This window comes from Pristiophorus japonicus, chromosome 12 (assembly GCF_044704955.1).
Source record: "Pristiophorus japonicus isolate sPriJap1 chromosome 12, sPriJap1.hap1, whole genome shotgun sequence".
Lineage (NCBI taxonomy): Eukaryota > Metazoa > Chordata > Chondrichthyes > Pristiophoridae > Pristiophorus > Pristiophorus japonicus.
Genome location: NC_091988.1, coordinates 52,390,016 through 52,416,467, shown reverse-complemented (window position 1 = coordinate 52,416,467; position 26,452 = coordinate 52,390,016). Strand labels below are relative to the sequence as shown.

Genomic DNA, 26,452 nt, shown 5'->3' with positions numbered 1-26,452 from the left:
ATATAACACTAATCTGTCTCTGTTGATGGTATTCGTGGAAGCAATTTGGCAGTTGAATTAAGAGCATCACCCAAGTAGCACATTGGTTTGTGTGCCTATTTTTCCTGTAGTGTATTTGGACAATATCCAATATTCCCAAACACCTGGTGACAACACTTAATGGTGAAGGGAAATCCTTCTCTCTCGTTACATTAAATGGGTTTGTGCTGCCTGGGAATCGCTCTTATAATCCTAAGCATGGGCCTTGTCCTTACCGGTGTGAATAATGGATTGAGATCAAATTGAGATCAAATCTTGTATTGTGCCCCTGTCATTGTGTTTCCTGTTTTGTCTTTCCCAGCGTGTCTGGTGGTGAACTGTTTGACAGGATAGTGGACAAGGGCTTCTACACAGAGAAAGATGCCAGCATGTTGATCAAGCAAATCCTGGATGCTGTGACATACCTCCACGAACTGGGCATTGTACACCGAGACTTGAAGGTACGTGGGCGCTGCAGCAGAAAGTTCCGGATGCCCCACTTCCACCGACTTGAACCAGTAATCTTGCATTTGCCATTCAGTGTCTTATTACAGCTCTAGATCTGTGTATACACAGATATACACCACAAACAGCTTACATAGGTGCTGGATCCACGTAAAGAAAGACTCACATTTATATAGCGTCTTTCACAACTTCATGATGTTGCAAAGTGCTTTACAGCCAATGAAGTACTTTTTTGAAGTGTGTAGTCGCTGTTGTAACATAGGAAACGTGGCAGCCAATTTGCGCGCACATGTACACACACTCTTGCATTTACTGACCTGTGTATGTATCCACAGATAGACTCCTCTGTGTTAAATGACAGAAATGTTTTTTTTTACATTTTACCTCCAGCCTGAGAATCTGCTGTACTACAGTGTCGATGAAGATTCCAAAATAATGATCAGTGACTTTGGTCTGTCTAAAATCGAGGGGACCGGGAGTGTGATGTCGACAGCGTGTGGCACACCTGGATACGTGGGTAAGTCCACACGGCAACCGCGAGTCAGGTTGAGCATGCTGAAGCTTTACTATTGGCCACTGCAACGTTACCTTCGCCCGGGGGGGCCACGAATGAAGAGGTAAAGGATGCTTGGAGGGCGGAGGGTGAATAGCAGCAATAGGGGAGTATTTGGATGGAACATCGGGTTTGAAACGATCGACGAGTACTCAAACTGAAACAGAAGTAAGTAGGTAAATAACAGCTAGTATTTATGGACTGATTTAAGAGTTCAAAGGTTCTTCCCCCAACCTTTGCCTTTGGAAGTAACTGTGGGGTTAAGAGTTTGTGGAAGTACAGTGAACAGTGAGGAAGACAGTGATAGACTTCAAGAAGTCATAGACAGGCTGGTGGAATGGACGAACATATGGCAGATGAAATTTAATGCAGAAAAGTGCAAAGTGATACATTTTGGTAGGAAAAATGAGAAGAGGCAGTATAAACTAAAATCCTAAAGCGGGTGCATGAACAGAGAGGTATATGTGCACAAATCATTGAAGGTCGAAGGGCAGGTTGAAAAAGCATACGGGATCCTGGGCTTCACAAATAGAGATATAGAGTACAAAAGCAAGAAAGTTATGATGAACCTTTTATAAAACACTGGTCCGGCCTCAACTGTGGAGTGCTGTGTCTAATTCTGAGCACCGAACTTTAGGAAGGATGTGAAGGCCTTAGAGAGGGTGCGCAAAAGATTTACAAGAATGGTTTTGGGGATAAGGGACTTAAGTTTCGAGGATAGACTGAAGAAGCTGGGGTTGTTCTCCTTAGAGCAGAGAGGAGATTTGATAGAGGTGTTCAAAATCGCTGGGTCAAGACAGAGTAGATCGAGAGAAACTGCTCCCATTGGTGAAAGGGTCGAGAACCAGAGGACACACAGATTTAAGGTGATTGGCAGAAGAACCAAAGGCAACATGAAGAAAAAACTTTTTACGCAGTGTGTGGTTAGGATCTGGAATGCACCGCCTGAAAGGGTGGGGAAGACCGATTCAATCCTGGCTTTCAAAAGGGAATTGGATAAGTACCTGAAGGAAAAAAAGTTGCAGGTCTGCAGGGAAAGGGTGGGGGAGTGGGACGAGCTGAATGGCTTTTGCAGAGAGCTGGCAGTGGCTCGACGGGCCGAATGTCCTCCTCCTGAGCTGTAACCATTCTATAATTCTATGAATTAGTCTTTTAGACCTTATTTACCAGGATGAAAGCTTCAACAAGATTGTGGATGGAGCAGAATTGCTGCGATCCATATGGAAACGTATGCAAATCATTAGACTTGAACGGAAGCTCAGACCACATTGCTGGTTTAGGACAGAGCCAGAAGTCCATGTGCTAAGTGATGAAAGCTTTATTTGTTAAATGCTGTACAGAAACAACATACAGTGTGTGTATGCCCACGTAGATTAGCTTGTAGTGGGAATGTGACAACAGGAGGATATCTAGGCGGGTGATTGAGGGAGAAGGGGGAGCTGCTTCCGTCTGGAAATTTTTACAGTTTGGAATGGTTTCTAAATAAATCGAAAGAGAATTTTATTTGTAATTCAAAGAAGGAACAAATGGAAGGAAACACTATTGGTAAAAGAGTTCACCACCAGGGATTATTGTCGGTGCAGGCATTAAAACCATTTGTTGTTCAGTGAATTAATTCTCTACATTTAGAAGCTAGCTGGGTCACTGGGGAGTTAGGCCACCCAGTTGCTTATGGTTTCCTGGAGCTTGCTTGATTGCCTTCAGAGGTCAGAGAGGAATTTACCTGAAGGTTTTTTTTCTAAATTGGCCTAACATTTGTTATCTCTGTTTTTTTTTTTGCTGCTCTCAGCAGGTTGTGTGGCTCAGTGGAAGGGGGGTGATGTGTGTACCTTACACCATGCTGGGGAGATGGTCGATGGACCAACTCTTTTTTTTTTACATGTTCATATGAATTAAGATACATTCACAGTGAATTACATCTTAATGTAATGAAGGACAGACACACAACAACAGAACGAATGACAAGGGAGATGGGCGAGTTGCATGAATTGGAAGTGGGCTTAGATTTGCATGAGACATAGGCTGGACTTTCGGCTTTGATGTTTTTGGGGCGATAATGGCGATGGGGCGGGAAAGTTAGCGCCCGGGAACAGTTTACGCCTCTAAGTAACATTGGGCAGCTGGGCCCTGAGTCGGGCGCGCAGCGCTAAGGGAGGCCTTGTAAACCTCTCTTGGGCGGACGGATGCTAAAGAGTCAGGCCGGGAGCGCTCCGAGAGTCGGTGGGGGGGTGGGGGGGTGGGGCACCTTATATTTTAAAAAAAACACACACCTTCCCAAAACATCGCCCACGCCCACCACAACACAAATCGCTGAAAAAAAATTAAAGTAAAAACAATCACGCTTGCCTTAGGAGTCCATTACTCACCTCTTCGCCGACGGGATGGTTGGACCGCCCTGATTTCCCAGGCGGTCAGTGCGCGGCACGCTTCTGGGTGTACGGGTCGGGCAGGAGTTCAAATTCACGCCGGTGTCACAACCAGAGGCCTTGTGCACCGGTGCAGCACTTCCGGGCAGTACTGCTCCATGCCACCACAAAACTGGACCCGAGGATCGCTGGAGGTTGACTGCCCAACCAGAACATCTCACCACTGCCATTGTTGCCGCTCCGGGGCGCAAAAGAGCCGACAATCCAGCCCATTATGTATTGTCATCGTGGGTCATTTATGCCTGCTGTCTGTCAGAGGATGTCCATTCTGCTAACCTGGCATCTTTTGATTTCTCTCCCCAGCTCCAGAGGTTTTGGCCCAGAAGCCCTACAGTAAAGCAGTTGACTGCTGGTCCATAGGAGTGATCTCCTATATCTTGTAAGTTTTCATAGGAATCTGATCTTGAAAAGGGGCATGTGGACCATTTAATTCAAATCTGGTAATGGTGACTTGAGATCAGCAAAGTCAGGACAGATCAGGAGTCTGAATGGCTTTAACCCAGATTCAAATCCAGTCCCGATTAATGGGATGAATGTCTTTGCTCTGCTGGCTGGAAGGTCCTATGATAATTGCAATTGGTTCTGAAGCTGTGGGGTCCCATTTTAAAATAAACGGTATCCAATTAGATTTAAATGACTAATCTCACAAAGAGACTACAAGAATGTCTGTCAGGACTGAGAAACTGGTGCTCTTGAGGTTCAGGCACAGGTGGACTGGGAACCAGATGCTTTGGTCTGCAGCTGGCTTGTCTGCCGAGAAATAGAAGGGGATGTTCCATTCACCAGCCTTGACACCTTGTGCCATAAGAGTGGAAAGATTCATCATAAGAAATAACTTTTTTACGCAACAAGTGGTTAGGATCTGGAATGCACTGCCTGAAAGGGTGGTGGAGGCAGACTCAATCACGGCTTTCAAAAGGGAGTTGGATAAGTATAATAGAATCCTAGACATTTACAGCACAGAAGGAGGCCATTTTAGCCCATTGTGTCTGCGCGGCCGACAAAGAGCTATTCACCCGAATCCCATTTTCTAGCTCTTGGTCCGTAGCCTTGTAGGTTGTAGCCTTGTAGGTTACAGCACTTCAAGTGCATATCCAAGTACTTTTTAAATGTGGTGAGGGTTTCTGCCTCTACCACCCTTTCAGGCAGTGAGTTCCAGACCCCAACTACTCTCTGGGTGAAAAGATTTCCCCTGAAACCCCTTCGCAACCTCCTACCAGTTACTTTAAATCTACGGCCTCCCTGGTTGTTGACCCCTCTGCTAAGGGAAATAAGTCCTTCCTTATCCACTCTATCTCGGCCCCTCATAATTTTATACTCCTCAATAAGGTCTCCCCTCAGCCTCCTCTGTTCCATAGAAAACAAACCCAGCCTATCCAATCTTTCCTCATAGCCACAATTCTCCAGTCCAGGCAACATCCTGGTAAATCTCCTCTGTACCCTCTATCATACCTGAACAAAAACAAATTGCAGGACTTTGGGGAAAGGGCGAGGGAGTGGGACTAGCTGAAGTGCTCTTGCAGAGAGCCGGCACGGGCTCGACGGGCCGAATCACCTTCTGTGCTGCAACCATTCTATGATTCCATAAAATTGTGATATTTAATTTTAAATTATTACTGTTCATAACTGTCAGATAATGTAAAGGTGGAGGGAAGGGTGGCTGCTTACCTTGCAGTCTCCTTCCAAGACACATTTATTACTGTTCTGGTCCTTATAACTGTGCAGATTTCCTGAAGATTCTTCATTTGATGTTTGCTTTTTTTCTCCCTCCTGCAGGTTGTGTGGTTATCCTCCATTTTATGATGAAAATGATGCAAAGCTGTTTGAGCAGATTCTAAAGGCGGAATATGAATTTGATTCTCCGTACTGGGATGATATTTCTGACTCGGGTACGGCCAGATCACTGCATTATGTTGTTATCGAGAGGTTCTCAGATGCACTCAGTGGACTTTCTCAGATTGAAGTTGCATGCAGGGTAGTAAAACTATTGCTAACCATACTATAGGAATCTGGCTCTATTTCCCCCCCCCCCCTCCTCTTGTAACTTGTCTCCCTGTTCTTGCAGTTCTCACCTGCAGAGAGAGAGATCCAGCAGGCACCTTCTTCCCAAATGTTGCCTGTGACATATCACCATTACTAGTTTGCGAGAGCAGCATGGTGGGTTGTCTTGCACTTGAACTTCTGCACATGTTAGCTTCTGGAATAATTAATTGTAATAAGGTGTGGGAATTACGTAGAAAAAGACAACTCCGAAAATGCAGATCAAAATTGCTCTCATACTTTTTGAAAAGAAAAAAATCAGTCTGACTATTCCCATTCTCCACAATACGCTATGCCACTCCCAGTTCCAAGCCACAGTTTCTTGATTGTCTTCATAACTTCTCATTCCTGGTAGCATTCTACTGTACCTTTCCCACAGCTCTAATCTCCTTGTAATGGGGTGCCAAGAACTGCTTGCAGTACTCCCACTGAGGCCCAACCAATGTCTAGTACAAATTCAACACCACTTCCTTACTGTTTATATTCAAAGCCCCAATGTATAAAACCTAGAATCCCAGTTGCCTTTTTTCCCCCTACACTCCCACCTTTAAAGATCTAACTATCTACACCACAAGAGATCTTGGGGCCGAAATTGCCCCCCCCAAGGCCCATTACGGCCTCTGAAATGCAGTAATGGAGCGGATAGGCCTCACCGACCGGGGGCAGACGGTTGGTCTGATCTATCCGAGATTGCCCCCAGGCCGGGAGCGGCAAGAACAGGTTTCCGCGCCAATGCCCCGTCGGGCACACGCCGACCGGCGGCGACACACTTTCTACCCCGCGAGGGAAATTGCCGCCAGTCGATACTGCTGACCACTTTCCTCCGGTCGGGAAGCTGTGTGTGGCTGGGCGGCGGGTCCACCCTGAAAGGGGAGGGCGGCCTGCGGTGGTCGCCAGTTATTCACATTGTCGCCCGACAATGGTGCCCACAGGTTCGGCCAGGCCGCCAACAGGGAGCCCGGCACCTCCTCTTGGATACCGGACCACTGGCCCAGCTGAAACCCTTCTTTGTGGCCCAGTGGGCCTAACTAAACTAATTGCAGAGTTTGCAGCGGCCCTCCCCTTTAACTGAAGGGGAGGGACGTTGTGATGTGTCAGCACGACATGGCACGTCCGCATAGTGCTGACGTCATCAGCGACTCGGAGCAACGGCCGTCCCGCTCCAAAGGCACTTCCGCCCCTCAACAGTGCCCGCAAGCAGACATTTGTTTTTAAAAGATCAAAATCGCTCGATTCTCCGTGGTGAGTGCACCACTCTTTGGTCGGGGAAATTTTATTCCTTGGGTTATTCTTTCTCCCCAAAATGTACTACTGCACAATTCTCTACACTGAACTATATCTGTCGCCTCCTGCAATCTCTGGAATTCTTCCTCACAGTGTGCTATGTCCCCTAATTTGCTATCTGCAAACCTCAATATCCTTCCTCTTGTATCTATGTCTAACTTAAGGGGAGGGAAATTCATCCAAAAGAAGAGTCCAGCTCAGATCCCTGGGCACACCATTGCCCACACCTCCTCAACTGGAAAAACATCAAACCCATACTCTGCTTTCTGTCTCAGCCATCCCTTGTGGGCCTTAATTTTGGTCATCAGTGTCTTTATGTGGCACTTTGTCCAACTTTCTCCAAATGCCCATATATACTTCCATTGCATTCCCTTTATTTATACACTTTCATTTCCTCTCAAAATTCAATGAAATTAGTCAAACATGACCTGGCATTTACAAATCCAAGCAGACCATACCAATTACCTTTGTAAGTATTTGTTAATTTCATCCCATAAATTAAAAACTGTAGAAGCTCGCCTACAACTGAGGTAAAACGAATTCACCGATAATGTCTTGGCTTATCCCCCTCACTTGAACAGGAACACAACCAGTTCTTTGGCATAATTCTTGTTTTCAAAGATTTGGGGGGAAATGATGGTTAATGTCTCTGCTATTTCTTCCCCAACTTTCTTTACTGGGACACATACCATCTGGACCTGATGTGTCAGATGTTGTCTCCCAGCACATTCCTGGTCCTGTCCTTTGCCACGTGTTGTGGCGATGGTGCCAAAAAATTCTAGATGCAGCTAGCCTTTGCCTCAGTTACTGAGCGGTGCAGACGTGAAATCGGAGTGACTCGTCCATAAGTTTTCTCTTCCACCATTCCACCACTCAGCATCTCCCCCAACAGCACAACTAGAATCCGAAGCTCTTTGGCAGGATTGCAGCAAGAACCTCTGTGCCTTCCCCTTTATGGTGCACTTTTTCTGGTACATCAGTATGCTGTGCCATTGTCTATAGTGTTGGTCTTAAACTGTAGCTTTTAGCTCTGCTGTAGTCATAGACCAAAGCTCCTTATCAAACTCACTGAGCTTGTTTTCTTGTGGATAATTTTTTGCTGGGTTATGGGTTGTGAAAAGCTGTGGATGTCTTATAACTGCAGTTTTCACAAAGTTTTTATTTGGTTTCACTCCAGCCAAAGATTTTATCCAACATCTGATGGAGAAGGACCCTAATAAACGCTACACCTGTGACCAAGCTTTGCAGCATCCCTGGTAAGATTTGAACTGAATTGTGTCTATTCCCTGTGCTAATGGAAGGTTTATAAATAGGTTTCACCAGGAAGAAAGATGGGGCTGCAGATTAAACGTTGAAAAGACTTCATGCTATAGCAGGAAGGAGATGGAAAAAAAAACTAACTGAGCCCTGTGCATGGGCCCAAATAACAGTAATCTAAATGGGCCAGCCCATACTGCGATATGTGTGCGCGCTAAGTTCGTGCAGCAAAGTTGGTCTCCAGTCGTCTTGTTTAATCCTGGCCATTGGACCAAGACCTAGCTCTGTCAAGCCTTTTTGGTGGCTGGTGTGCAACAGCCACCACATGTTTTTGAAAAAACATTCACGTACAGGCATCTTCCACCCTTCAAGATGTAGTTCAGGACCTGGAATATTAGGTCCTTCATTGAAATACCTGTGAACTCATCCCTTTTTGACGTGGAAGCAAGTCATCCTCGTTTTGAGGGACTGCCTATGATGATGATGATGATGATCTAAAAGGACCATGTTTCTCATTCACGCCTACTTCGTATTCTTGTGTTGCATAGGTCTGTTGGGCAATAGTAATTGCACTCATTTATTGTACACGGCATCAGTTTGCATGTTTTTGTTCTCTTATGCTGAACTTTATCTTCCCATCCTGCAGGATTGCTGGTGACACTGCCTTAGATAAGAACATCCACGAGTCGGTCAGCGCCCAAATCAGAAAGAACTTTGCCAAGAGTAAATGGAAGGTCGGTACCTGGGGGGCAGTGGCAGGCATCGAGTGTGTGCAGTATCTTGTTCAATTACATTTATCAGATACAGATTTAATCTCTAATGCTTTAAGTTGAGGGGTCGTGCAGCTAATCATTACAATATTTCGAAAGCCTTAGAAAATCTGCTTGACAGCACAAAGGATCTCTCTTGGCTGTTTAATTAGAAATGAACGATTGAAAAGATGTGTCTTTCATTCTCTCCCTTGTTTTGCCATGTGGATCCACTATCTCAAAAAACAATCTGACAGGAAATCTTTATTCTCCAGAATCCTTATTGTACATGACATGACATGCATTGTACAGATGTGTAGAATGGAGCCCTTGTCTTATCCAAAAGCACTAAGAAATGTTCAAATCTGTTAAAGATAGTGAGATTTCCAGGAAGGTGCAGTACCTACAGGGAGTGAAGCCTTTGCCTTCAGTGTCTTCATTTTACTGCAGGGTTATTGATGAAAAGAAGATCTCTTGTGACATTACTGCATATAAGAACATAATATATACAATAGAAAGTGACCTGATTGAGAGCAGTATAATATCTATCTGCATTTTTTTTCATTCATCGCAATCTGTATATTTTTCCTTGCCCTCCCCATAGTTCCTCTTTTTATATCTCCTTCCCACTTCACTCTTCCACCATTTGTAACTCTGATATTTCCATCCTCTTCCTCCAGCAAGCCTTTAATGCCACTGCTGTTATACGTCACATGAGGAAACTGCATTTGGGCACCAGTCAGGAAGGGTCCGTGCAAAACACACCAACCAGTCCATGCCATGGGACACTGCTGGTGCCAGGGGGAGATTCAAACAATGGTAAGAGTTTGTGAATCTGTGGTACTATATGTGAAATGTGCTGCAGATTGCACTGATACTTGGGTGCACTCCTTCAGCTTGATCAAGTTGGGGGCTGGCAGTCTAGGCTTTGAACTTCATCCCCCTCCATTGTCTATTCCCTCTTTATAGTGTAGAGTTGCTTTCTGTTTATAGTGTCGGATGGATTCCACAGTTCCTGGGTAACTAACCAAAGGCTCTGCATGCTTGGCCATTTGAACTCTTAAAAATGTATTCACGGGATACATGTGGGCGCCGCTGGCAATGCCAGCATTGAGTGCCCATCCCTAATTGCCCTTTGCTTGCTAAGCCATTTCAGAGGGCAGTTAAGAGTCAATCACATTTCTGTGTGCCTGGAGTCACATATGGGCCAGGTTAGGTAAAGGATGGCAGATTTCCTTCCCTAAACAACAACAACAACAACAACGTATATTTATATAGCGCATTTAACATGGTGAAACGTCCCAAGGCACTTCACAGGAGTATTATGTGCTAAGAATTTGACACCAAGCCACATAAGTAGAAATTAGCGCAGGTGACCAAAAGCTTGGCCAAAGAGGTATGTTTTGAGGAGCGGCTTGAAGGAGGAAAGAGAAGCGGAGAGGTTTAGGCAGGGAGTTCCAGAGCTTGGGGCCGAGGCAACAGGGATGCTCAGGAGGACAGAATTAGCGGAGCGCACACGAGGAGATTAGAGATAGGGAGGGGCGAGGCCATGGAATAAGGATGAGAATTTTGAAATCGAGGCATTGCTTAACCATAAGCCAATGTGGGTCAGTGAGCACAGGGGTGAGTTCGGAAATGATTGAACCTGATGGATTTTTGGTGAGAATCCAGTAGTTTCATGGCCACCATTACTGACGCTAGTTTTTTTAATTTCAAGCTTTATTTAATTAATGGCATTTAAACTTCCCAGTTGCCGAGGTGAGATTTGAACTCAGGTCCCCAGATCATGGGTCCCGATCTCTGGATTACTAGTCCAGTAACATAACCACTGTGCTGACGTACCAAATCATGGTCTTTGTTTTCCAACCACTTGACCTTGCCCACCAGTGCCTGGCAGCAGTGGCTCCTGATCTATTTTACAATGTCACTGAAGTCAGGGTATGTTGGCAGCAGAAGCTCTGTAGCGTCTGGTGGGTTTGGTTCTTCTGCCATCAGACAGTAAAAAGTGCTGTCCAAGAGGACAAGATCGATTGCGCCAGTTAATGTCTTGCCACAGAAGAAAAACTCACTTCCAGATTTCATTTCGATGGCCTTGGGACCAGGCAAGGATGCATCCTCATGTCTGAGTGGAGAGCTGGAATTGTGAGGACCGGTTTTGGACCGCTGAAGTCCAACCCATGTTCCTGAAAACCCACAATTATGCCAGGATCATGCCAGCTGCTGGACTCCAGTGCTGATACCACTGGAATACGCAGAGCCAGTGGGACATCACCTCATTTGATGATGAGTGCCCACTCCACTAAAGGCGCATCTCAGTTGCCTGCATTCCCCTCTTGCTGGAAAATCGGCATGATAACCTCTGCCGCAGAAAGGCTGCCTCCACAGCCCCCTTAGTAAAGGGGGTCCAGGACTGGGCTCCCAGGTGGGCCCCACTTCTTCCAGCAAAGAGTCCAGTTGGCCCCTTCTCACAGTTCACACTAGCATCCAAAGATGGCCTGAGCTGCGCGGCTGAGATAATGGGAACTCCCAACATAGTAAGCCATTGTTCTCCACCCCTCCACTGCATCACTGCCCTTTAAGGGGAATAGGCTTCACCTCTTGCCAGACCCTGTGGAAACTCACAGCATAGGGTTGGGTTGACTCATCTCAATCCTGGTCTAGTTTCTGACCTTCCAGATTTGTGGCAGGAGAGCGCTAGAGGAACCAAGGCTTTTCGGCCTCTCTCTCTCTAAAGAGTATGGAGGATGACCAGCGGTGCAGCGTATTCCAGTTCAAAAAGCTGCATTTGTTGTAGGATGCACCCGCGGTTCCCCAAATGATAATACTCAGCTCTGCCATGCTATGGTAGGGGGGTGTGGAATGGAGCCCCGGTGAGGAGTGGGAGTGAGGGAGAGTTTGAAAGAGTCACTAAACACTGAGGATGTGCACTTCCCAGTGGCCAGCAATAGGGCAACATCGCAAAAGGCCTGGGACCAGGCTACGTTCTGCCCCCTCAGCTAGGCACTGCTGGACCGGGGAGAAGGAACAATCCTTTGATTTTTCTTAATTCTTTAAATAATTGATGGCCATAAAAGTGTTCATGGCTTAGATTTTTCCACCTCTTAAGGTAGAAATGCAAGCCATCCTGCCGTTCAGTTGAAGGCGCGTGGGAGATACACAAACTTAAAAGGGGAATTTAAATATATATATATATATATATATAAATACATCACCCCAACATCTGCTTTTATTTGAGAAAATGTTTTTTCACCAGTTGTCCCCAGTATTGGAAGTGCTGGCAATTCCAAATGACTGCGTTCAATTATATTACCACATTGAAAGAGGAAGTCACCACAATAGGAAGCTTCTTATTTTTGAAAAGTCAGTTAATCTGGGTAGAGTTTAAACTCCATGTTGCATTTAAGCTTGACAGAAACCAAATTTCCTGCTACTATGACACATTATTTTGAAAGAAGTCCTGAATTAAATACCCCTTTAACAATCAAAATGTAGGCCTAGCTATATTGTATCTTTTGTATGGAGTGGCTGCCCTGCATTTTTAAGATTTTTTTTTGTCAGCTGTGTGTCTGGCAAGTGTGGAAACCGAAGTTTAAGGATCGCCACACACCGATATGGAGTGGATGTACTCCCCATAGGGACATGTCCTATATAAATTGAGATAGCTTTGTCACTGATTGGCAAAGCCAAGGTTTTGTAATGCCCAAGTATAGGGAGGGAATACTGTTCGAATTAAACCAGCTAAAACTGTATAGCCCACCAGCATGGAGCCACTGGAAAGATTTTACTGTTTGTCCAGTGAGAGACACCCTACCTGTTGGGGTTTGGCTGCTAGAGCTATAGGAGAATAATTCCAGCCTTAATGATGGGTCTACTCCTCCAGGTAGCAATAGTTAACCAGACTGGCTGGTCAAGTATCAACAGTGCCTTGCAATACTATGGACCTGCCTGGTTCATGTATGAGATTACCAAATCTGCCAGAGAGTTTATTTAGTTCTTAACTTCCATCACTAGGCGTGTCATCTTGAAGCCACCTCAAGCTCAAAGATTCTCTAGTTGGTTGTATCAAGTCTTCATGTAGTAGTGGAGTCAGCAAAGAGCAGTTTTATTTTTTTAGGGGTGAGATGTATATTGCGCTACATGGATCGACATTGCATTTTACATGGGTATAGGAATGGGATTCATTCAGCCTCTATAGGATGAGCAGTTTGCCTAAGATGTGACAATTGTCCTTTCAAGGCAACCTTGCTATGTTTTATGATGGTGCAAATTGACTGGTCAGACCTGGGTACTCATTGTCTTTCCTGACTGTAACAGTGTCCTATTTCTTTTCCAAGGTTCACCCTGTGATGAATGCCCTCTTCCGTCCTCTCCAGTGCAAACGGAACAAAGCTTGCTGACCAACCATTCTCACAGCTGCCACTACTCTAACTGGGTCTAAGTCCAAATGGAGACCATCAACGTGCTGGTTATTGATGACGCAGAAGCAGATTTTAACTGCAACAATCATTCCATTCTCAGTACATCTTACCTGAGAGCCTTGTGCTTGGGGGCCCCTTCTGAATGCTCTTAAACTTTCCTGTTCGCCAGAATGTCGAACCAGTAGAACCAGTGATGTAATTATTGCTTCTGTGTGTGAGGGGGTGATACAGGCGAGCTGATTGTGCGAGTGACATTCGGGAGTGGTGAGCACCCGATCACTGCTTGCATTTTAAATTCCATATCTGGAAACTGGTTTCTTGCAAATAAGAGAAAAATTATAGAAAAAGTTAGAAATCAAATCTTTGACAGCTGAAAAGCTGGGACAGGACTTTAAATATTTTAAATGTTTTAAATTTACAATTGAGAGATTTTTTTAAATAACAAAAAAAATCAAAAGAAAGGGCTCGATAAATTCGCTCAGAGTTCCAGATGAGCTTGACCCTGCGTTCTCTCTTTATTGGATGGTTCCTTGTACAAAGGTCATCCTATAGATTACTGCTGGTGACATTTTAATGTTGCCGATACTTTGAATCCTCTCCCTAATATCTAAGGAGGATTGTCCCAAGTATCATGGAAAGTGCCACACAGGTTTGACCTGATATTGAAGGCTGTTTTGTGTGTACATGTATATAATATGATGATTTTAATCAAATTGTCTCTTCTATTGGGACCAAGCCCCATCCACATTGGCATCTGGATTCCTGGGTCATCTGAGTTTGCAGTTTGATTAATATGGACTATCACAAATTGTCTGAGATCATTCCTTACCTGTGTTTTTTAAAAAAAAAAATCTTTAAACACAATCGATAGTTGGATCAAAATTGCTTTGTACTTGCTTTGAAACATTTCATGAACCTTTACTGAGAGAGCTAGAATGTTGTCCTGAACTACAGCTTCTCGTTCTCCCACAAAATGAGGGCTCATTTAACAGTTGCTTAAAATTGTGCTGCTATGGGAATTATTCAGACTTGTCAACCAGTGCCATTTGATTAACTCGGTGAATTTTATTCAGTTGAAAGATTTTAGGCTGAAAAATTGTTGTTTTTATCGGGCCTTTTGTATTTTCCTTTTTATGGATCTTCAGTCGATCACACCATTAAACAATGCTGATTGGCTGAAAGGCCAGTAGCTGAATGTTGGATAAAGTATTAGAAGAATATGATCGGCTGCAGTAGTCCCTAGATTTCCATCCACTCCTTACAAAACAGGTGATAGGTTAACTCTTTTGGGCTGGTGCCCCTCACCGGATCAGTTGTTGAGTTCAGTGACGTTTGTTCTAATTTTAATTATTTGATATTCACTTCTGCAAAAGGTAGTCCTGTCCTAAAGCTCGGTGATCTAGCTCTAATATTTTTACATAATTCAGTGGTTTTAATTCTAGTCAGTTGATGAAATTGCACGCTTACAGGTTTGAAATATTAAGAAGGGCTAAGGAGTAGAGTTATGCAGGTAAAAAAAATCGATCCCAACTTCCTCTGCAATTTGTACATGGACACGCACATTGGTGTAAGCGGGATAACCATTTCCTACTCTGTTAGTGAAAGGGTCATTCTGTTCAATGGAATCCATTCTGGGGGAACAGACATCTATAATATGATGGGTTTTATTCATGGTCAACTTAATTGCCCTTACTGATTCAAACACAGCGCTTCTTTTTCTTGCAAAATCTTTTTCTGAGCATGCAGTGCAGACCTTTTGGAAAACCTTTATGCAGCTGCCATGAGCACTGCTCCGTGAAATGCTGGGTTGGACTTGCTTGCAAATAAATGAGTCAAATATTTTCTCAGGCAACTCACTTTGCCATCATATGAGTCCAAGCTGATGACCTGAATAGGCTGCTCTCATATTGGCACTGTGACCATCTGCCAATGCACTTGTCTGGGACTGTATCATTCTGGGTAATCCCAGTGCCAACTCCTCTGTGTGTAATGCTATTAACTGGGTAAATTGGACTCTCCCTACAGAAGAAGAGCTGATGCTTAAGAACTGGGAACGTTGAGGATGGAGGATTCAGTTTTTGGTTTGTTGGTGTTCTAAAATCCGTAAGTCCAGGAGATTCTCCAAAGTTGGTAGTCACACGGCCGGCCTGAGCCAACACTCAGCGACACTGCCGGTGTGACTCAGTTACACGCCTGCTTCACTACCAGCCATACATTAGCCTGCCCCAACAGTATACCAGTCACACTGCTGCTTTGCCGCGGTGCTCAGGGTCCAAGAGTAAGGATTCCCAAAACTATTTTACAAAAAAAAAATCTTTCAAAAATATTTTTGGTTTAGGTGAGTTAAATCTGAGAATACAGTTTTATAGATGGGTGCACTCTAAACTACCAATGCTCCAACCAAGTGAATCTCCCATCTCATCATTGAGAGAGGCTCCTCCCTGTGTTTAAATGGACCAATGCTGTGGTGATCCAACATATTGTAGCTGTTCACGAGCCATTGATGGCAAACAGTTGATTTTGGAAACAATACCTTTTTTTAAAAAGCTAGGTTTAAGATAAAACAGAGAAGTTCTTAATGTATGGGCAATGCATTACTCCCAATGCATGTTGCCATAAGCTGTTTAGTAATGAGCTGAGGGGAAACCTGGGTTATTCATGGCTTGTAGGGATGTTTCAAAATGTTTGACATCCTGTTCACTTAAACAATGAAATATTTCACACTATCTGTTGGCCTTGTGAATCACAACTAATCACCAAGACAAAGTCTAAAATTCAGTTACGTCCCAGACAATGTTGTGCAGTGCTGGCGTGAGGTGGAATGAGCTGTATAAGTGGAGGTTCAGTAAGGACGGCCAAAGGGAAACCTGAATGGGTGTAGTCTCTAAGGACTGTTAGATTAAATACCAAAATATGGATTTAGGAAATTTGGACTATTAGAATTTATATTGTAATACTGGTGTCTTTATAGGTTTCATCATCTAACTTCCCACCCCTGTGAAAAATTTAATTTTTGTTCTGTCTACATGACTTAATGGGGCAAAAGTAAAGGGATTGTTGAGCTGAAGTAACTTTAAGTTGGTCACTGGTCATTAGAATATAGCTGCAAACAGCTGGGTTGTGTATTCAACCTTTTGAATATAGTGGATACTCTGACACCTCTCAGTGCCAGACATTATTCTAATGGGTCAGTGTGGTGATTCTTCTTCCCATTCCTTCTTGTACCATTATATTTACTTCAGTCTTTTGGGGGAAGTTATGATTCATTAGGACCATTCTTATAGGAACAAATGGAGAAGGCACCATGGAGAAGAAATCAGAAATGGGAGCAGCAGTCTTTCTTAGCATCTGCTGAATTCCACTTACCAATGCTCCAACATTTTGTATCTTTACTGGAGAATTTATTTTGTGTGGTCTTGCCTGTACGCTGAGATTTTATTGAAAGATTTCTACTGTGTATAAGTGACATATTCTGGCAGTTTCCTACAATTAAGTGCTGGTACATCCTTTGTTGAGAGATAATCTACGATTTGGTCAGCCTGCTGTCTGACAGCAGAAAGTGAGCGCTGCAATGGCAACTGGCACATTCTTCCATTGACTGGATGCTAAGCATCGTCACTGGTTGCACCAATTAATGCACACAATATTGTACTGTGGGGAAAGTAGTCTTTTAACACTCTGGCTTAAGAAACATTCATCTTGGTTCATTTATCCCCCAAAAACTTGGACATCTGTGTCTGGGGGCGGTTGGGGTCGACAGTCCCACCAATGGCCTGTCCTATTTTACTTCAGTATATTCCACTCATAGTCTTTCAACTGCTTGTTATGTACCTGTAACCTACTGCCTGTATTTGAGTGAATTTCTGGGCGTGAAATAAGATTTTTAAGATGGTAGGTTTTAAATTCCATAGAAATGCAAAGAAAAAGCTGGAAATGCTGGGAACCTGAAATAAAAACCGAGCATTGTGAAAACACATCGCGGATCCAGAGCATCTGTAATAAGAAATGGTGGTGACCCTTCTCCAGAGACTAGTGTATGTCTGCAAAGACTTTACACCTGAAATGTTCATCAGTCTGATCTGATGGAGCTGCACTGTATTTTTTGCTTTTTACTCCAGCTGGCAGTTACTGGGGTTATAAACTGCTGTTTTGTGTCATATTTCAGCCCAATGTGCCCTACTCTGCTAAGCTGCTTTCTGTTGTGACTTGTCTACATTTTAGACCAGTCCATTTTTGGGTTGGATGCCCAGAAATGTCTAAAATATCAAATATTTAAAATAAAAATAGGAATTTTGTTTCTTACTTTTATTCATTCAAATGATGTTGGTGTCGCTGGCAAGGCCAGCATTTATTGCCCATTCCTTGTTCCATAGCAAGGTGGTGATGGGACTTAAGTTGCTGTAGTGGTTTGATACAGCTTGTGAGGCTCTGTCGAAGGGTAAATTGGTATAGGTCTAGAGTCGCATATATGGCCAAACTGGGTAAGGGTGACAGGTTTCCTTTCCTAAAAGACATTAGTTGTGTTTTCATAATAATCAGATAGCTTTGTGGTTAATTTATGTTTTATTGCTTTTTATTTCTAGTTTATTATTTTTTTGAACCGATTTGAAATTCACAAACTACCATGACAGGATTTGAACTTGCGTTCTCTAGATTACTAGTCCAGTCATATAACCACTACACTACCGTATCCCTTCTGTGTCCTGACTTGGAAGCTTTGTTATTCAGAATTGGGAAAGCAAACATCAAAATTCCCCCCCCCCCCCCATCTTGTCCCATTTTTGGCATGGGAAAAGCTGGCTACCTTTTTAGAATCAGTTCCAGTAGGAAAATATGGTCAAGAGATTCCATATGTTCTGCCCTGGGACATAGTGAAGGATTGAACTATTCAAAGTATGATGTGGCTGCATGTCCTACCTTTTGATTGTGACTTCCTGTCTCGGATCCATGGCGATTCAGTCAACGTGCCAAGCATCTGCAGGGCTAACTAGAAAATGCAGCAGCATTCCTCAGGCCACTGTTGCTGTCAATTAGCAAGCTGCAATTGAAGTACAATTCAGAGACTGATATCAAGTCTAAAAGGTGGTTTAGTAAATAACATAGCTTTTTGCTGTTGGATTGTTGTAATTCAACCTTGTGCCACCCCTCCCTAGCTTACAAAAGGATTGGAGTACAGTTGCTTGCAACAAATGTCAGTAAGAATAAAACTGCTGGTAAAAATAATAAAACACCGTTGTCATATGCCACTGATTTTGGATATTCAATCCATTGCCATTGAATGTTGTAAAGACAGCAGTGGTACCAAGGACCAAAGCACAAGTGGTGAAGTCTGTTCAGTTACATAGTATTGAGGATGAGGTGGAACAATACTCTCGAAGATCGATTTGAGACGAGAAATAGCAATGATTAAAAGGCCCGTATTACCCATTGCTCCAACAAGCCAATAATAGGGTGCCTGACCAGTGATTAGGGTATTTTATCTGTCTTATCAAAGAATTAAGCAAGAGTTTAACATGAAATCTAAAGACTGATTTGACCCTTTTGTATTTTGTTCCCTTTTGAGCTGTTGACCAGATTGTTAGTGACTGGCATTTGGGTTCGCCGGGTGTATGCGACAGAATATCCCGAGACAGCAGACGGACGAGTTAAATGTCCATCATGCTCTCTGCATTGTGGCAGCTCCTGTACAGGTCATTTGTGTTGTCACGTTGAGTAGAAGTGAGGTATATAACTATGTGGAAGAGTTTACTGACAATCTTATCGTTTGTATTCGGGGGGGGGGGGGGGGGGGTCACATTCTCAGCAGCTTCCTTGCTGACCAGTGTTTCCCAGTGACTGTCCTGTTAGCCCCAGTCCATCTCTACTTTGTGACATAGCCGTCGGTGCAGTCACTTTTCTCCTTTACGCCCACTGCTGAGTCTAGTTGAACATGTCCTGTGGTTGTAACAGCTGAAGTCGCATCTGTTTATTTTTAATCGTATGAACTTGGCAGCTCTTTGCATGATGGGCTATAATATATTTCAGCACATTTCCCGGTTTCTATGTTTCAATACTTGAAGGAAGATGCTTGCTGAACTTAACTTTGTTTCCTAACTCCAAAGTACAATAATTTGGATAAACTGATTATTTGCAGCAAGGGCTGAATGTTGTTAAAAATTGTTTTCACATTGATTCCAATCCTGTCCTGAGATTTGCAGTACATCAGTTTACAAATGGTTATTCTACTGTCAGTATTGTTCTTTGCACTAGAGGAACAGGGACTAGATGCTATGCTATTAACTTTCCCATTGTAGTATGGCTGCACTGGTTCCCAAAATACAGTCAGTCAGTGCAGCCTGACACTTTTGCTAACATCAATAATATATTAAAAAATCTTGCATCTGCATGTACTTCCTGTCTGAAAAACCTTCCTTCCCGTTGTCACATTTTTACCTACTTTTGGCATATTATAAAGGTCAGTGTCTACATTTATAATGGAAACTGCCTATGTCAACGTGTCATACTAATTACACCTCCCCACAAATGGTGGCGCTGTAGTGCCTCTGCTTTGCATCTCCCAGCTCCTCGAGCTACTCTGCAGAAAAACTCCTAAGATCCAACAAACTCATGTGCTCCCCAAATTGCCATGAGTTTTGGTATAACTACTATATGAAATTTAAAGTATATAAAAATAAGGACAAATTATCTGACTTTAAAATAGGAACTAAATTATTTCTGAGCACCCTGCTCTTAATTATCTCTACTCACTTCATCTGACAAGGTCATTTGTTTTTGACTTCCTGTGTGCAATACCACAGGTGATTGACTGACTGGGTGTCAATGAAAGTACTAATGGAATCTATAGAACTGTTGTTTCACAACAGAAACATTGGATTAAATAAGTAGATTCGTGTAACTTTCCTGAAAATTTCCCTGGTGTCTCTTTTCCCTTGGATCTCATGCTTGTGCATTTGAGATCGCAATTATGTAAAAAAAATAACTAGCAATTGATTAATTAAATTTCTTTGTAATTGACCAGTTTCAGGTGTAATAAAGGCGCATTCAGTGGAACATTCAAATGAACCCTTACCCTGATAAACAGCCGTAAACTTCACACGCAACATTTTTACATTGTAACTCATTAGTTTAGATTGCCATTGATGTATCAAATCCTTTATCCCAGTGGCAGAAGTATAGATTTTTGATCTGTGATTCCCCCACCTTTATAAAGAAGCTAGTCTTCGATGTGAGGAGCTGACAAAGTGACACCACTCTTCTGCAAGTCGATCAAACACTAGTGTAAAAGTTGCCTCCAGTTACCAGTGCGTGTAACCTTTATCCCAGTTGCACATGCAACTGCATCAGAATGGAAGTAGGTGATTAGTGTGCTGCCTTGGGAATCAGTACTGGGGCCATTGTTCACATTGTACATAAATGATAAATTTACTGATGCAGAATTTATGGGAAGATAGGAGGCTGCAAATGACGGTGAACAAGCAGAGTAAGTACAAAGCTATCTGGAGAGATTAAGGGATTGAGCTACCAAATGGGAGATACTTGATTTGGCAAACAAATGGGGCAATTAAGAAGTGGCAATACAAGATGATCGCCATGGGAGAGGGATCGGTGAGTATGGTGTATAATAGAGTGTGCAGCAGGGGTAATAGAAGGCAAACAAGATTTTAGGTGCAAGAGGAATAGACTGGAAATTGCGTGGGATAGTGAGCTTGTACAGAGCTCTGGGAATTGGTATGATCAGACATGAATAGTCACTTGCTGCTCGTCAGTGCTACTGTTTTTATTCTTTAATGTTTATTCTTTAATGTTAAACTTAATCAGTTTTTTAAATTGGGTGGGGGGGGGTGAAGAGGAGGCGAGGTTGTGGTATTTGCGATATGTTGAGCAAACATCTTCCCTTGCAAGTGCTTGTATTGTGTTCTTTCTGCTAATTTTTAATGAAGACTGCACTGTAAGCAGTTCTGAGCTCTTGGTATGGATGCAATGCATCGTGGATAATGATTATGCTAATGGAAGCCATTCATTTGTACCTTTTTTGAAATTTGTTATTGACCAATAAAATTGTTTGTCTACCCTCTGTTTGTATCTAAATACATCTGCGTTGTGAGTCTTTTAACACAAATGAGTAACCTTACAGTTTCGGGAATCACCAAAACTGTAATGATGGCCAATGGCTCTGGTCTGTCATGCTTTCTTGATGAGTCTCATTGAGCCTGGAGCTGATTAAAGCCAGCAAAAATGCATGTGAAAGTGACCAATAACTACTAAAATCATTCCCATGTGTTTTAATAACGCATACTGTGGAGTTGATTTTTTTTAAAACAATCATTTGTGTGGCGATGTATTTTCAATTTGATACATTAAGTTTGCTTTTGTACATATGCACTTCATTACAAATAATTTTCTTCAAACATACACCTACACTTTACCAGCAGAATAATACATTGGGCCAGAATTTTCTATCAAAATAACGGTGTGGCTAATGGCGTTTGTGGTTACTTATGCTCCAATTGTACAGCAACTTCAGGCAAGGGGCAGATGTGCATTTAAATGCGAACATCCAAAAGTTGGTGTTCGAGTTGTTACCCTCACGAAAACGTCACCTCACTGTCTGCCTCGCCATTGACATGTATTGAATGGTGTGAAGCTGCTGTACTTGCGAGGGAGATAGGAACTATACTCAGAGCATCAAGTCTTGTCATTTCATGTCTAAGTATCCTTTTAACAAAGTGAATATTAATTACTGCCAATCAACCTCTGCCACTGAAAATGAACTATTACAAGTCTCATTCCTTCAGGTTTTAGTTGTTGGGGATTTTAAAGATGTAAAATTTTAATTTTAATTCTTTTTAAACTTTTCCTTTTTTTCGCTCTTAATCCAATCTTTCTTTTCCTCTCTTTATTTCTCCTTCTGTACCTGATTAGACATTGAATTCACCCCTCTAATTTACACTTCCTTCTCGGTCCTTGCGCTGTTTATTTCACAATCCTTTAATCTGATTGTTTGAAGAGATACACAGTTGTTTGACCTGATTTCTCAGGTCCCAGATGCCCTGTTTCCTTCACAGCAACATTGTCAGCTCACACTTTCAGCAACTTGCCACGCAAACATTTTTAAAACCTCAACGTGCAAGGGCAAGTCTAACTAGCAGCAGGCACCAGTAGATACCCTTCTACAGCATATTATGGCTCATTGTGTTTTACATAGTATAATTTTCCTCTCCTTTATAAAACAGCGTAAATTTGACTGGCATAGGAAACGTGGGAAATTTGCTAGTATATTATATATTTATTTATTTTTGACTTCAAACTATTTAATAAACTTAATGATTACATCATAATCATTAAAACTTCATTGAGAATGTGATCACCATCAGCTGGTTGCAGTCTCCTGGCCATAAATGTTCAAAATACCACCCGGCCCAAACTCTAGTAATGAGCAACCTCTCTGACTGTGAGCATGGTGCACTATAGAATACAGGACAGAAGGAGGCCATTTGGCCCATCATGCCTGTGCTGACTCTTTGAAATAGCTTCCAATTAGTCCCACTGCCCCGCTCATTCCCCATAGCCCAGCAAAATAAGTGACCGCCAGCAGGACATTCGAGGCCAGTCCTGAACTCTTGCTTCAACCACATTCTGTCTTTCTATCTTAATGGCACTGACCAAATACAATATGTTGTTGATTTTGTTTCTTTGAGCTTGGAGCAAACCCCCTCGCATCGTCAAATTTTCCTTCCCCTTGGGCAGATTTCCCCTCAGAATTTGAGACCCCCTTTAACTGGGTCCTTTCAAGTTTCATTTCCATCTGGCTTCTTGGCTCGTGGACACTGCCTCTCCTCGTCAGGCTGACTGAAATCATTCTAGCTGGTTAACAATTTTCGGGACTACAAATACTGAAGTAGCAATGTGGCCAACGTATCTGTTTTGCATCCTACTCTGAGATTTCTGTATCTCTCGGCTTTCCCCAGGTTGACCGCTGGATGGGAGGAAAACTGGCGACGGATCCTCTTTCAGTGCTGTTTGGAGGCAGGGAGGAGGGACTTCGGTTACAACAGCGACTGGAGAAGCTGGGGTTGATCTTAGAGCAGAGAAGGTTGAGTGGAGATTTGATAGAGATGCGCAAAATCATGAGGTGTCTAGACAGAGTAGATAGATAGAAACTGTTCCCATTGGCGGAAGGATCGAGAACCAGAGGACACAGATTTATGCTGATTGGCGGAAGAACCAAAGGTGACACAAGGAAAAAACTTTTTTACACAGTGAGTGGTTAGGATCTGGAATGCACTGCCTGAAAGGGTTGGTAGAGGTAGATTCAATCGTGGCTTTCAAAAGGGAATTGGATAGGTGCCGGAAGGAAAACAATTTGCAGGGCTTCGGGGCATGGAAGTTGAAGTGGGACTAGCTGAAGTGCTCTTGCAGAGAGCCGGCACGGGCTCGACGGGCCGACTGGCCTCTTTCTGTGCTGTAACCATTCTATGATTTATGAAACTAGTCTCGGAGACTAAAGTTGAATGATCCAGCCACTAGGTTGCCTTGTGACACTACACACAACACTTTCCTTGTAACACTCTGCCATGCCACAAAGTTCTTAGGGGTCGATATTCAGTTGCTAACGCCTGCTGACAACGCCGATGTTAACTGGGAGTTAGGCGATTGAGAATGGCACTGGGTGCTGTTCACACCTGACGTGAAATTTGGTGGTCATTTTTTAAGGGCATTAAAACGTTACGGTCTGCTGGCTTACGCCATAGAAATCATGACATCATTACGTGTGCAACGCCTCTTTGGTACTTCTATTGCGATATTTAGTTTGTACAGCTGCCGTACAGCCTGAAAAAAGTGGTGGTTAAACAATGGAACTCAGGTGGAATTGGCCATAGAGCAAGGTAAGTTTTTTTTTCTTTGTTTATTTCTAACTGTGAGGAAGTTTGTGTATGGGTCAGAGAAGTTTGAGGGTTTTTTCTTTCATCCCTTTTCTTAACGTTTTTCCAACTAGCATGACGACAGCTTCCCGTTGCGAGATTCAGTCAGCCTCCTGAGCTCCCGCCCGAGGATGAACATGCAACGCCACTTTTTAGCGCGGCTTAAACTGAATTTGGCAGTTGGAACTTGCACCTATTGCCTGGCGGTAAAATCAGCACTCAGGCAGTGACACCGCCTCAAAAACGGCGGTATCAAATTTTGACCCCTTAATGTCACACTTTTTTGGTCTTCCAGTCAGTGCATTTCTTAGTGCTAAAGTGGATATGTCTGTTTCTCCTCAGCCTGTCTCCCAAACAATGTGGTTATGCAATGATTTCCTTCCTGTACCTCCTAGTCATTCCATATATTATTTGCAGAGCAGTTACATTTTTCTATTCTTTTCCCCCCCAACCCCCCAACCCCATGCCTACCTCTACTGAAGTGGTTATTTTTCTCGACTTCCCATCTCACAACCCATGGTTCTGTTTTCCTTGTGCAATAGTCGGTGTGCTTTTAAGTCTAATTGAATCAGTTTTTCATGAACTGCAAAGGATATGTTTTGTCTAAACTGGTTTTAATTTGCATCTAAGGCTCTGAAAGTACATTGATAACAGAAGTCTACCATCTTGCGCGCTGTCGCTCAGAAATGATTCATCTCCTTGCTGCCTACTGCTTTCAATCACAAAACAAACATCAAGCATCCCATCTAAATCCGTCACATATGCCAAGAAAAATGCTTGGAATTCTAATAAACAAGCCCTAATGTGCCTATTTCAGCAACAATGTGGATTGTTTACAGAATCTATTTGAACATCAGCCACTTCTTTAGGGTTCTTATCCAACTTTCATGTATTCCTTCTCCCCAAGCTGGTCGGAGTTCCCAGAGATTGTCTAGATGAAAGCAGCTGGGGGGGAGGGAGGCAATGGGTTAATGTAGTTTTTCTCCTGAATATGGAGTAATGGTGACTGTAATGGACAGATATGGCCCATATTTTAAAAGACTGCCACTAACCCCCTGAGAAAAGGAGGAACCAAACATAAACTCAAGCTATGTGGAGAAATGCCTCACAAAATCCAAGGGTTTGAGAATAATTGCACATGAAGGTGATTTCAGTGTTAATACGCATCAATATTAGATGCGAAAAGCCTGTATTCTTGGGACATATCACACCTTATCTGAACTGTGTAAAACCAGAACACCGAATGCTGAATTAAACAACGATTCCTGAACATTCATTGAATACAATCTAGAAAAGATGACTGCAGTGAAGTCATGCCTTCTAGCATTCCACGGTGCCGGAAATCACCTGCCACTTAAAAGTGTGATTGATGCAGAGGTTGAAATGCCATCTGCTGTGCCCTAGAGCTGCGGTTAAAATGTTTGTGGCGAGTTTGTGGGTATTTGCAGGTACACCACTTCAAAGATGAGAATGTTGCCTTCTGCCTGCGAGCCTCTTCAGTAGTAAATAAAGCGGTGGTAATAACTTAGTTTCGATAAGTAATAACCGAGCATGAGGTTGTGGGCTGGGCCAGGCTACGGGGAGGATTGGCTCTATTCATGCGAATCAACCATTGACATTTAATATGGACACGAGTGACACCGATTCTTGTGCTGACCCCAAATCGGTTGCGTTTTTTAAAAAAAGTGCCTCAAGCAGATGTTTTTAAAGATAAGCTCTGCAAATTGTGACTTGGCTGAGCCTGTCCCCAGAAGTTCAACAGCTGCCTCCCCAAAGGGGTAACACCATTAAAACTTCATAGAACTCAAATTAGTTTTAAACAAAGCAAACTAAATACACAAGAAAACAAAATTACAAAATGAAAGGGTCCTATTTTAGTTAAACATGAAAAGATCTGCATTAGCAGAAGTTGAGTGAAAAGGCATTTGGGAGTGATTATCGACTATATTCCGAAAGCATCTAATCAGTGTGAGGCAATTATTGATGAGGCTAATTGTGGATTGTGTGCATCGAGAGGGCATCGTCCGGGGAGCAGCACCATCGTGTTGGGAGGCGGAGCGGGAGACCGCTGAGGCCTACAAGAGGCCCGTCAGTCCGGAGAGCAGCAGCGTCGTGTTGGGAGGCGGAGCGGGAGACCGCTGAGGCCTACAAGAGGCCCGTCAGTCGGGGAGCACCAGCATCATGTCGGGAGGCGGAGCGGGAGACCGCTGAGGCCTACAAGAGGCCCGTCAGTCCGGAGAGCAGCAGCGTCGTGTCGGGAGGCGGAGCGGGAGACCGCTGAGGCCTACAAGAGGCCCGTCAGTCCGGAGAGCAGCAGCGT

The 26,452-nt window shown here is 43.4% G+C and overlaps 1 protein-coding gene across 2 annotated transcripts in view; it reads left to right on the top strand.

The window, feature by feature from the left end:
• LOC139277250 (calcium/calmodulin-dependent protein kinase type 1-like) overlaps nt 1-18,990 on the top strand; it is a 221,760-nt gene extending 202,770 nt beyond the window's left edge. For both annotated transcript variants that reach the window (XM_070895456.1, XM_070895457.1), the window contains exons 5-12: nt 341-479; nt 874-1,000; nt 3,766-3,841; nt 5,239-5,351; nt 7,964-8,042; nt 8,690-8,777; nt 9,473-9,611; nt 13,127-18,990. In XM_070895456.1, coding sequence (XP_070751557.1) covers nt 341-479; nt 874-1,000; nt 3,766-3,841; nt 5,239-5,351; nt 7,964-8,042; nt 8,690-8,777; nt 9,473-9,611; nt 13,127-13,230 — 865 coding nt within the window. In that variant the 3' untranslated portion in view covers nt 13,231-18,990. The remainder of the gene's footprint in view (nt 1-340; nt 480-873; nt 1,001-3,765; nt 3,842-5,238; nt 5,352-7,963; nt 8,043-8,689; nt 8,778-9,472; nt 9,612-13,126) is intronic.
• The last annotated feature ends 7,462 nt before the right edge of the window (nt 18,991-26,452 follow it).